At 40.0% G+C, this 13,637-nt stretch overlaps 1 protein-coding gene across 1 annotated transcript in view; it reads right to left on the reverse strand.

The window, feature by feature from the left end:
- LOC107562634 (tolloid-like protein 1) overlaps positions 1 to 13,196 on the reverse strand; it is a 28,115-nt gene extending 14,919 nt beyond the window's left edge. The window contains exon 1 of the mRNA XM_016247307.1: positions 13,031 to 13,196. Within this exon, the coding sequence (XP_016102793.1) occupies positions 13,031 to 13,175 (145 nt within the window). The 5' untranslated portion in view covers positions 13,176 to 13,196. The remainder of the gene's footprint in view (positions 1 to 13,030) is intronic.
- Between the last annotated feature and the right edge of the window lie 441 nt (positions 13,197 to 13,637).

Here is a 13,637-nt window from a genome sequence, read left to right on the forward strand (position 1 = left end):
AAAAAAGAAAATGTTCTGAGGATTCTCACCCTCAGGCCATCAAGACCATTTCTTAATGATGGGTGTGTTCCTTAAAAACACACAGCTTTTTGCTTCACAAGATGTTAACTGATGGACTGGAGTGGTGTGGATTACTGTGAAGTTTGTATCAGCTGTTTGGACTCTCATTCTGACGGCACACATTCACTGCAAAGCATCCATTGGTGAACAAGTGATGGAATGATAAATTACTCTAAATCTGTTCAGATTAAATAACAAACTCATCAACATCTTGGATGGCCTGAGGGTGAGTACATTCTCAGCAAATTGCCATTTTTGGGTGAACTATTCCTTTAATTACTTACTCTACAGCACTGGACAGATCCTAATCGTAGAAACTGTAGAAATGAAGGGCACATTACAGTAGACGTCAACAGTAGCGTACTGTAATGTTTGCATGTAACAGCATAAATGTGTGGTAAGATTTCTCTAGCGTAAACCTCTGGCTCAGAGCTGAAATTTGCCGAAACCAAAATAAAAGTTGACCTGTGACCCTGTGCCAATGAACACACAATGAAATGCTCTTACCACACATATAACACCCACATCAGCGGAACGCTCTCAAGCCTGCTTAAACACTTCCCCCGAGGAACACATGCCTTACTCTTCAGATCACTTCATTACTCACTGCCTGCTCACATCAGTACGGCCCACAAAGCACTCTTCACACATATATAAACATCCGTGCATGCTCGCTCACCCTGTACACACACATGCTGAAGACATTGACAGGGCTCGTGTTGTTTGTTAGATCCTGCTGTGTCATTACTTGAACAAATGGAGTGCAATGCCGGAGGTGGCGAACAGGCTCGTACTAGTGCATTATGCGAAGAGCGTCTTGAGGCAGAAGTTTCTCTCTTTCATATCCTCTGCTCATTTGCTTTGGAAGAAAATTGGAAGAGTGAGTGCTTATTGGGCAATTAATACAAAAATGTACTAACAACCAAACAATTGGACATGAGGTTCTTTATAGGCATCAGTGGTTCAACATCTGTTAACCTTTCCTTTGGACAAAAGGTTCTTTAGATTATTCAAATGTTTGGTAACACTTTAGTATAGGGACCAATTCTCACTATAAACTAGTTGCTTATTAGCATGCCTTTTATTAACATATTGGCTGTTTATTAGCTCTTATAAAGCACATATTCTGCATGACCATATTCTATATCCCTAATACCTAAACTTCACAACTACCTTACTAACTATTAATAAGCAGCAAATTTGGAGCTTATTGAGGCAAAAGTCGTAGTCAATGGTTTGTTAATAGCGAGAATTGAATATTAAAATATGAAGATGAAGCACAAGATGCTCTTTTTGAATCATTATCAAATCATGCTGGAGAACACGATCATCTGGTTTTAGACAAACGTGTGGAGCTCATGCAGCTTTAGTGCTTCTGTTATGAAATAAAAATTTCCGATCAAACTCTTTTGCTGTTAATATAATTTATTCTTCTTCAAAACCTTGAAAAATATTGCCAAATAGAAGCATTTCAACTAGAGGACGCAGACTTTTGGACCTCACTGTACTTGGCAGAGGAGTTTCTGCTGCCGGGCAATGGATTTAGATTGTTATAACTCATTGAGCAGAAAGCAGCATAATAAGGAAAAGAGAAAAGTAACAGGAAGTTACTACCTGACTTGAAAACCTGTATCACAACATTTAGTTTCTTAGAATGGCAGATTTTTGGCAGAAGAAAACCAGATGTCCTCCTCCTCCTCCACATGATTCTTCCATGCTCTTCTTACCTCTCTTGACCTCCTCTTATCTGAGTCACATGCACAAACTCAAGCTGTGTGCTAACATTCAGCTGACCGTCTGAGGCCGCTGGGTATGAAACACCCATGCTAGCATGGCTTAAATGCTGGAGGTTTACCACCTAAAAGCAGCGACACACAAACTCGCATGGACCACATTTATGATATGTTTATGGTGTTTTTGTCCTTATTGAAGCTTGAAAACATCATGGTAAATGAATGAATGGTTACCTTTAAAATGTCTCCTTTTGTGCTCCAAGTAAGAAAGAAAGTTGAAGAAGTTCGTACCACCACAAGCGTGACTAAATCAAGACGGAATGTTTGTATTTCGGTGAACCATCCCTTTAACTACATTTGTTCCAGCAGTTCAGCTGTTTTAAAATTGGTACAGCTTTTTCAGTAACAAGCAGCAGAGTAGCGTGACAAAGATTATAGCCTGTCACACACTGTATATCACATTATATTGCAGAGCCTTATAACCGAGCAACTCGAGGCAATAATCAAACGCGTCTTCTAGAAGATTCCTCTCTGTCTCTGTTGGGAGGTCTGATTGATTTGAACGAATCACTTGGTTTGGACAGTTTGTTTTGGCAAACTGTTTTTCAGACATTTCAAGGAACAGCCTTTTATCAGTAGGTTTTTTTAATCATGGGTGTTATATTATTATACGGAGTGTAATAGGTAATGTGCACATTTGTGCTGCTATTCTAATGTATCAATAAAACTAGAATAACAGCAATAAAAAAAATATGTTTTATGTGAGATACATACTTTTCTGGTCTTTACAATAAAATGATATAATCTGATAAGTGTTTACTCACTCATATTTACTCACCCACAGGTTAAGATGTAGATGAGTTTGTTTATCCATTGGAAAAGATTTGGAGAAATGTAGCATTACATCACTTGCTCACCAATGGATGCTCTGCAGTGAATGGGTGCCGTCAGAATGAGAAATCCAAACAGCTGATAAAAACATCACAATAATCCACTCCACTCCAGTCCATCAGTTAATGTCTTGAGAAGTAAAAAGCTGCATGTTTGTAAGAAAACAATACATCATTAAGACATTTTTTAACTTCAAACCATTGTTTCTGGCTAATATAAGATTCAATAATCCATATTATTGCTTTCTCCAGTGAATAAGTTGTCTCATCTGAATCAGGAGAGAAATATGGACAGATGAAACATCGTTTACAATCTAAAATATTACTTAACAAACAATTCGGTGGATTTTGATGTGAAAGGATGACAAAGGAAAGGTAAGAAAACAATACATCATTAAGACATTTTTTAACTTCAAACCATTGTTTCTGGCTAATATAAGATTCAATAATCCATATTATTGCTTTCTCCAGTGAATAAGTTGTCTCATCTGAATCAGGAGAGAAATATGGACAGATGAAACATCGTTTACAATCTAAAATATTACTTAACAAACAATTCGGTGGATTTTGATGTGAAAGGATGACAAAGGAAAGGATGGACTGGAGTGGTGTGGATTACTTGAGGATTATTGTGATGTTTTTATCAGCTGTTTGGATTCTCATTCTGATGGCACCCATTCACTGCAGAGCATCCATTGGTGAGACACTGATGGAATGCTACATTTCTCCAAATCTGTTCTGATGAAGAAACAAACTCATCTCTATTAAGTAATTCATAGGTTAATTAAAAAAATTATAATAATAATTTAAAGTGAAAATGTGGTGGTCCTGATGTGCTTTTAAAACATTACTTTGCTTGTTTGATTGTCCCAACCAGCCTGACATTGATTCAGCCAATGGTGTGAACTTGGGGCAGGACTATCTGTTGGCCAACCAATGAAAGACAGGGGTAGTGTTCGGGACATTATTTTAGCAATTCCATTTGAAATTTGTAGTGGTGCAGAAATGACACACTTGACCTTTAAAAGTAAACCTTTGACACTTTGACCTTTAACAGTATCAAAGTAGCTTCCGCAAAACACTGCATATAGCCGGGAGTGAAATGAAACTGTGTGCAGGTCTCAGATCAGTTCTAACCTTAATCATTTAAAAAAGCATCAGAAATGGGTTCAGACGTGCAACGGGGTGATATATGGTTCACGGTTTAGCTGCCAGAGGGGTCTGAATGTGCCGCAGTCACATCAGCTGGCAGACAGACGCAGAAACCCACAGGACCGGGCCATGCTGGCATGCACTGAATGACCTACAGTCTGCAGGCACACTCACCTCACCTCATCTCACTCTCCTATATCTAGCCCTCATTTTCTGTGATCCTCACCCAGAGGGCAAGAGGCGAGGAAAGAGAGGAAACCTTTGGCTCGGTTACAGTTATAAGCATCCATTGCACAACAGCAGAGACGGGCTCAATGAACCAGCGAGTGCAGCCAGGAAACAACAGCACTTAGAGAGTTTAGGTGAATCCTGAAGCTTATGGAAATGAGATCTTACGAATTAAACTTTTTCATTTGTTCTCCTGAGGCTGGATTATGGAAATAATGCTGACAGACAAATGTTATGCAATGCAGCTCTCCAATCCCTTCAGGAAAAAGACATTGCAGTTGGAAAGGTGCACAGTAATTGTGCGTGACTGCTTCTCATTCATTTTTCATTCCATAAACGGGAGAATATATCTAGATGAATGCGCCGAAAGTTCCCGGGAGGGCTTTCAGGTTCGAAATACAGCCTTAGAATCAGGAGAGAAATATGGACAGATGAAACATCGTTTACAATCTAAAATATTACTTAACAAACAATTCGGTGGATTTTGATGTGAAAGGATGACAAAGGAAAGAATGGACTGGAGTGGTATGGATTACTTGAGGATTATTGTGATGTTTTTATCAGCTGTTTGGATTCTCATTCTGATGGCACCCATTCACTGCAGAGCATCCATTGGTGAGACACTGATGGAATGCTACATTTCTCCAAATCTGTTCTGATGAAGAAACAAACTCATCTCTATTAAGTAATTCAAATGGACTGGAGTGGTATGGATTACTTGAGGATTATTGTGATGTTTTTATCAGCTGTTTGGATTCTCATTCTGATGGCACCCATTCACTGCAGAGCATCCATTGGTGAGACACTGATGGAATGCTACATTTCTCCAAATCTGTTCTGATGAAGAAACAAACTCATCTCTATTAAGTAATTCATAGGTTAATTAAAAAAATTATAATAATAATTTAAAGTGAAAATGTGGTGGTCCTGATGTGCTTTTAAAACATTACTTTGCTTGTTTGATTGTCCCAACCAGCCTGACATTGATTCAGCCAATGGTGTGAACTTGGGGCAGGACTATCTGTTGGCCAACCAATGAAAGACAGGGGTAGTGTTCGGGACATTATTTTAGCAATTCCATTTGAAATTTGTAGTGGTGCAGAAATGACACACTTGACCTTTAAAAGTAAACCTTTGACACTTTGACCTTTAACAGTATCAAAGTAGCTTCCGCAAAACACTGCATATAGCCGGGAGTGAAATGAAACTGTGTGCAGGTCTCAGATCAGTTCTAACCTTAATCATTTAAAAAAGCATCAGAAATGGGTTCAGACGTGCAACGGGGTGATATATGGTTCACGGTTTAGCTGCCAGAGGGGTCTGAATGTGCCGCAGTCACATCAGCTGGCAGACAGACGCAGAAACCCACAGGACCGGGCCATGCTGGCATGCACTGAATGACCTACAGTCTGCAGGCACACTCACCTCACCTCATCTCACTCTCCTATATCTAGCCCTCATTTTCTGTGATCCTCACCCAGAGGGCAAGAGGCGAGGAAAGAGAGGAAACCTTTGGCTCGGTTACAGTTATAAGCATCCATTGCACAACAGCAGAGACGGGCTCAATGAACCAGCGAGTGCAGCCAGGAAACAACAGCACTTAGAGAGTTTAGGTGAATCCTGAAGCTTATGGAAATGAGATCTTACGAATTAAACTTTTTCATTTGTTCTCCTGAGGCTGGATTATGGAAATAATGCTGACAGACAAATGTTATGCAATGCAGCTCTCCAATCCCTTCAGGAAAAAGACATTGCAGTTGGAAAGGTGCACAGTAATTGTGCGTGACTGCTTCTCATTCATTTTTCATTCCATAAACGGGAGAATATATCTAGATGAATGCGCCGAAAGTTCCCGGGAGGGCTTTCAGGTTCGAAATACAGCCTTATATTTTTAAGCAGACAACTTCACTATTCAAGTTCCTGAGATTCCTATAATACTGAGAGAGATTTTCCTTACAATAATCAGGCCAAGTACATTTGTCACGGTGTCCTGTAAAAGCCATAATTAAGACCCAATGTTTTAGCTGAGATTAGTGAGATTTTTATCTTTTAGCAAATGCAAAAAAAATAAAAAATAAGTTATATCTTGGTCTCATCAGACCAGAGAATCTTATTTCTCACCATCTTGGAGTCCTTCAGGTGTTTTTTAGCAAACTCCATGCGGCCCAGACATCTTCCATTTAAGGATTATGGAGGCCACTGTGCTCTTAGGAACCTTAAGTGCAGCAGAATTTTTTTTTACATGCACTGTGAGCTGTAAGGTCTTATATAGACAGGTGTGTGGCTTTCCTAATCAAGTCCAATCAGTATAATCAAACACAGCTGGACTCAAATGAAGGTGTAGAACCATCTCAAGGATGATCAGAAGAAATGGACAGCACCTGAGTTAAATATATGAGTGTCACAGCAAAGAGTCTGAATACTTAGGACCATGTGATATTTCAGTTTTTCTTTTTTAATAAATCTGCAAAAATGTCAACAATTCTGTGTTTTTCTGTCAATATGGGGTGCTGTGTGTACATTAATGAGGGAAAAAAAATTTACTTAAATGATTTTAGCAAATGGCTGCAATATAACAAAGAGTGAAAAATTTAAGGGGGTCTGAATACTTTCCGTACCCACTGTATATATATATATATATCAAATGGCACTTTTGGCATAATGTTGATTCAAACAAATTAAGACAATTTATTTCCAATTTTATTTTTAATTCTGTTTGAAATCTGGGTTATAGTGAGGCACTTACAATAGTAGTGAATGTGGCCAATCCATAACCGTTAAAATGCTTTAATAGTTGCCACAAGATTTTAAACAATATGTAGATTTTCCACACTTGACTTGAAGTCAGTTGAGTTTAGTGAGAAAAAACATACTTAGTAACTAGTTATATCCAGTTTTACAGTTTCACTGCCATGAAAATGTAACACTCTGAAACAGTTGTAAAAGTACAAGAACAACTTTACAGCTCAAATAACACATATTTTAACAGAAAAAAAGAATGTAGGTGCTTTTATAAAATGTTCTACTTCCATTGTTAATGCCTCACCATTACCTTGGTTTTTGCTTTCTAAATCTAAACAATTTTGGACATGGAATATTTCAGGAAACGTGTTTCACACACCACTAGCAGCATCAAACAGAACTGCATAAATAATGACTGTCTTCAAACAAGTTTCCACAAATACTCCCCCAATCTCCAATTGGTTGGCCAAATAAACAGCCCCGCCTCCAACTTCACACCATTGGTTGAGCCTGTGTTGCTATGCTGGGCTGGTCGGGATGCTCAAACAAACAGCACAATGTTTTCATAACACAGAGCCACAAGTATTTCACCAGTAGATTACTTGTAGTTGTGCATAATAAACTATAGGATAGGAAAGAATATTTTGGCGCTGAAAATATTACATCTTTAATTAATGTGATTACAACTCTCTGAGCAATTTTGATGAAATCCAGGGCGCTAGAATCACAAGGAATACTTGGTGTGAGAGACTCTGTTCCACATATGTACCTAAAACTACTACATTTCACTCATTTTTCCAACAGATTCTGACTGTGAAATTGTTAGGAATTATGCAGAATCCCTTGAAAAGTCATTAAATATCCACCAGTCCTCTCCAAATGCAAAATGAACCATGGGAGTATGATGTCACCAGCTGTGCATGTATGACAGGCTCTGCGCTCGGCCAGCAGCTCCAGCTGAACAGCCTGTGCTTGTGGTTTTCCACGCCGAGCTATGAGACCGACTCTGAAGACGCAAAAAGAAGGAATTCAAGCACCATATTTCTTGGTGAGTGGTGCAACAGGGAATCAGGTCAAAGAGTGCTTTATTAAAACCATGCTGGGGAAAGAGACGGGGAGTGCAAGCTGAGCGCAATCTAGCAGTCAGAGCTTTGCAGCCTCTCTGTTTATTTGTTGTCTGGTGTATTTCATAGTTTATGAATTAAGCACTTACATAATGCATGTGAGAGAATTCTCTTAATAGGTCTAAATTCTCTCATTTTAAGTCAGCAGCATGAAATCAAAATTCATCCTATTGCCTTTCCTAAAGGAATAGTTCAGTGAAAAGTCACTCAACATATCCTCCATGAACTAAACCTCTACAAATTCTGTGGACAATGATGTGATATTTTGAAGAATCTTCACACAATGGTACTTCATAATAACAATAATAGCTCCAAAAATGACCAAATCAAGAAAAACAGCAAATAAAGAGGTCCATACATCACTTGTACTCTATTCCAATGTCATACGGGGGAAAAAAAAGTGAGGAAAATGCCTACATTTAAGTGGTTATTCATGGTAATTTTGCCTTGCAATGAGATTTTAAAGTCACAATGAAATGGACATGGCGACAGATCTTTTCTGTGACATGCATCTGAGTGAAACAGATTATCTACAAAGAATAAATGTAGGGCAGGACTTAGGTGGGTAGGGCAGGTTCTATGCATTAATTGTTGATTGGTTGTTGAGATGTGGGCGTTGCACTCAAAAGTGGAGGCAGATGAAGGTGAGCTTGAAGAGGCGGAGTTTAAGCGGACTAAATTATTGCATAAGCCTGGTGTTTTCACTGGAAGGTCCAGTTAGGACATTTTGATTAAACATTATGTGGTCAGAAACTTAACATAAATAAAAAAATATATGTATATAGGGATAAATTGTTCACAGTAAGACCTATAACAAATAGGGTGGATTACCATTTCATGCCAACTCAAAGTCAAATATGTGCTTGAATTATTATTTTATTTTTTTTGCACTAATTAGTGGGTTCACTAATCACAGTTTTTGAAGAACAAGTAAAACAAAATCGGAAAACATTAATGAAGACAACAAAAATGTGGAAACAACAACAACTGATATGTGAGGAAGTCACAAGGTTGCCATGATTGTACGACTCGAGTATAAAAACAACACCACTCTGTGTTGCCCTCTACAGGTCAGGTGATGCATGAAAAGTCGAACACATAGTCGTAGTCAACTGAGGTCGTGGTGGACATTCATTCTGGAAAAACTATGCCTTAAATATCTGCAATCAATTCATTGCAACATTTTCCTTAAAAACTGATTTATAAGTAATTAATTTTGCTAGTGTTGCTGTAATGTAATTGACCTATCGGTAACCCCCGCCCCCCTTAGTTACTGTTGCTCACTCGGACAAACAGAGTTGCTCACTGTCTTACAATGACAGTTGTCAGTGAAAACCTTCTTCCGAGGTGTTTCTGATAAATTTGGGACACAGATGGACCTTCAAGTGGGACTTAAATATGCCATGGAGGGATATATAAAATATATTAAAATAAATATGTAAAAATGCAGATCACAGTGCAAACGGGAGAATTATGTTACAGTCGTCACGATCACAATGACAACATCCCGGATCAACACCGTTCATATATATGTAAGATTAAATTAATTTACATTTAACCAGATTAATATGGAGAGGCACTCGATTATAGACCTTCGTTTATGTGTTTTTGACTTTCACTGCACGATATATGATGTGAGAACAGTTCGCTATTAAGGTTTGTACGTTAGCTTGGACTCACTAACTTTAACGCTAACGTTAGCTAGTTTTAGCCAGAGATAACGTACCTTGCTGAAGCGCAAGATAACATTAATATTCTGCTAGAGCAGATGAAAAGTATAACTTAATGAGAGTATGACAACCAGAAAATTAACGTTTTCGTATTCATTAGGATTGGGATTGAATGCTTAGGGACATTTTGCTCTGTTTTTGTTGGATTTAGAAAATGGATTAACATAAATTACATTGCCTATCCTCTCGGGATAACTGGAATTAGTGTTACAAGTACCCTAGGCTTACAGTTTTTCCATTTTTGTAGCATAAACACCATTAAACCGATGCGAGTTTCGGAGCTTCCAATGTTTCTCTATGGCGCTGAAACCTAAAGATGTCCGAGTTCCGCTGTCTGTGCAACTGATACTCGACTGCCATTGGCTCATCTGCGTTCGAGGGGAGGGGCTTACCGATAGGTCAATTCAATGAACATATCAATATCTAGCGAATTTTATGGGCAACTCTGTTTGACAGCATGATTGATCTACCACATCTATTTGGATGAAGTGTAAACACGGCACATTTCATCTGTGTTCCTACTCCTCTCTCGTGCACGCAGACCTCTCGTCTCACATAATCTCTGCTACAGCTGGGCCGTTTGGGCCCCGTCCAGAACCAATCCCAGACCCCATCCCTCTTCTACCACTCAGATCTGAGAGGGATGAAGGGTATGAGCACATGTGTTGTTTAGAAAGTCGAACGTTCTCCAAAGTTATAGACATGTTTACAACAGTCCAATCAGGTCAGAGAGCCAGGCACTATGAGTATTGACATCATCATTAAGGTATTAGGGGTAATGAAGGATCGGCCAATACTCTTTCCTGACAAGCACACAAATTTAGGGCATTACTTCCACAGTGGTGTCACCTCACAACAACCCGGTTTTTTTTCAGAAATCGTGGTGATGATTTAACTGTTTAAGCAGGAGACAAACAGATGTGAATGAGCGGATAATCGGCGTATCGCGTCGTAACGGTCAGTGAACTCTGACTCACAACAACTCGTGTAAATACATTGCTTCCTTTTTACGAAAAGTTCATGCACCAAATAAACAAACACAAATTGATAGGGAAAGCCAACAGGGCCACTTCTCTTAGCTAAGCTTACTTGAATGATGCATAAAATGCGACAGCGAGGAGTCACCAACCAAAACAGAATCGCTTTGGCTTAACGCCGCTGGAGAGCCTGAATCACAGAGTGACAGAACAATCTGGGAAGTTAATCCTAGTATGAGATCGACGCCCCCTGAGCCTTTGCGGGTCAACCAGCCTAATCTGCCTGGAATACCAATTTCAGCTGGTGGGCTGCTTTATTGTCCTATAGCCGCTTGTTAAGAGGAAAGTCTGTCTCTCAGAGGGGTGAAAATGTAAAAATGAACAGCCAAGGGCCCCATTCAGCTGCAAATGAGGACATAGAAAAAAAACCAGGCCTGAAAGAGTAAAAAAAGAGGAAGATGAAAGAGAGGGAGTTGGGAAGGAGGTGGAGAGGAGTAGCAGACAAGTTAATAGAGACCAAGATCCCTGCGATTTGACACTTCTCCGGAGTGACCCGTGTGAGCTTCAAGAAACTTGGATTAACTTCAATCCATCCATTTAACGGAGTAAAAACCAATCAAATGTCAACCTGCAGGTGGCAAAACAAAGGAAATCCGTAACATCCCACCACAAGCTCAAGAATACGGTTAATTTTCTGTTGGTGTGCTTTTGTCCCTAGAAACTAAATTAAAGTTCTATTTAGCAATTTCTTACTAGCAGATCAGTTAACGCGTGATCTCTACAAGTGATACTTCAACCCAAAAATGGAAATTCTGTCATCATTTACTCACTCTCAAGTCATTCCAATTTGCATTATTGATCCCAGAATGGAGTATAAAGTTAACATGTAATTTCTAGTGTCATAGAATTGCAAAAATAAAATGGCTTCCCAAAAAACTGCCCTTGTCTGTCATTGGTTGGCCAAAAAGATAATGCCGCCCCAATCTCACGCCACTGGTGGAGGAACTTTTGCTCTGTTGAGGGTCAGGACGGTCAAACAAACAGCAACGTTTTGATAGCACCACAAAGTCACAGTGTTTACACTCTTTAGGGAAATCAACCTATCAAGCTGTCTCTGTATATTAACCAGGGATTGGAGAAAGTACTTTAAAACCTCCTAAATATAAAGCTTAGAAGAAATCTCAAGCATTAGTTAGATGGCATGCCATATTTGGGACCATTCTTTCTTAGTAAACATTTTCAGCTGTGAACCTCAATAACCTCTTTTTGGCAACCGACAAAATAAGGGCGCTTGCCCTGAAACACGAAATGTGAAAATAGACAGTGCTTCTAAGTTGGGACCCAAAGAATGAATTACATCCCTAGAGCTACTAAACCGCAATTATATCAGACATAATTGCTTGAATTCAGGTCAAGATAAAGTTATCCTCCGCAAGATGCGGGTATATGACGCAAGTCTGGTCTAGCCATGAAATTGGGGACATCAGGCTTTTTATACACTTTTTATAACTCGGGTGTGTGCCAAACAGCATACATCTATACTACGCATGCAGTGTATAGCATGGACACTGTGTGCAGTATGTGACTTTTCAATTGTGTAACATAATATCAACCATGACTTTCACTATTACTCGTTTCATTGGTTTGCCAAGAGTGTTTTCGCATTTAAAAATGCTAAATGACCATTTATATTTCCAAGGCGCCACTTACTGAATGAAATATGATGAGTTCATGTGGCAGCAATGCAGCATGCTACTCTTACAGTTTCACATATTTAAATTAAAAAAGTATGCAATGATAACTCTTAGGTGATCAATTTGATCCTCCTACGTCATAGGGCAACTTCTGTGATGGACGAGGTAGTGCACCCTGTGCAGGGAACCGAGCCGTGCAAAGGGAGGGCGGGGGCCCCGGGGGGGCCCGGGGGTGTTCCAACAACAAAACTGAGAACACTATCTAGGGAATAAAACTGCATTGCTATAGCAACCCAATCTGCAACTTCGTTGCAAACCATCCGATGATCACAATGAAAAGTTTCGCATATAGGCTACTTTTAACTGCAATTTACACAATTTACGCAATTCAAACTTTCGCGAAACTTTTCGTAAAGCAAACGAAGAAAAACTTTCCGGCTGTGATTTGGCAAAGGAAAACACCGCCAGGTAAATATTTTCCTGTCTGGTGTCAAAACACCGCGCAATCTTTAAGAAATCGTTTTATCGACAACACTTCGCGCAAAGTATTTACTGGAGTGTTTCCCGACGCCGCGGATCGCGTGCTTATTCTGCGCTGTCATCTACAGTTTATAGTCGCACAGTATCAGCAGCCTTACGTGGCTTGCGCGAAAGCTTGCATCTGATCAAAGCAGGGGAAATAAATGTCTTTCGGGCTCACCAGCTTTGCAGGGATCTTTGTAGTCGATCACATCTGACGGGCTGCTGGTCTCCACATAGTAGCCGGGGTCAATCGCGTCCAGATCGAGCGCTGCGAGCAGGGCGAAGCCGGAGAGCAGGAGCGCACACCTCGCTGCGAGGTCCATGATTGGGCTAGTGGAGCAGGAATAGAGGTACAGACGTAGAGAGATGATCGGCGGAGGCAGTGGGGAGGGATGTTGGAAAAAATGGGAGGTTTTAGGGGAAATGAGATCCCTCTCGAGGGCGGGTTTAAAAACGCAGCTCTGCCTCCACACACACACACTCAGAGAGGGACACACTCACAAAACTTTCCGGCTGTGATTTGGCAAAGGAAAACACCGCCAGGTAAATATTTTCGTGTCTGGTGTCAAAACACCGCGCAATCATTAAGAAATCGTTTTATCGACAACACTTCGCGCAAAGTATTTACTGGAGTGTTTCCCGACGCCGCGGATCGCGTGCGTATTCTGCGCTGTCATCTACAGTTTATAGTCGCACAGTATCAGCAGCCTTACGTGGCTTGCGCGAAAGCTTGCATCTGATCAAAGCAGGGGAAATAAATGTCTTTCGGGCTCACCAGCTTTGCA

Source organism: Sinocyclocheilus grahami, unplaced genomic scaffold (assembly GCF_001515645.1).
Source record: "Sinocyclocheilus grahami isolate Dianchi unplaced genomic scaffold, SAMN03320097.WGS_v1.1 scaffold831.1, whole genome shotgun sequence".
Lineage (NCBI taxonomy): Eukaryota > Metazoa > Chordata > Actinopteri > Cypriniformes > Cyprinidae > Sinocyclocheilus > Sinocyclocheilus grahami.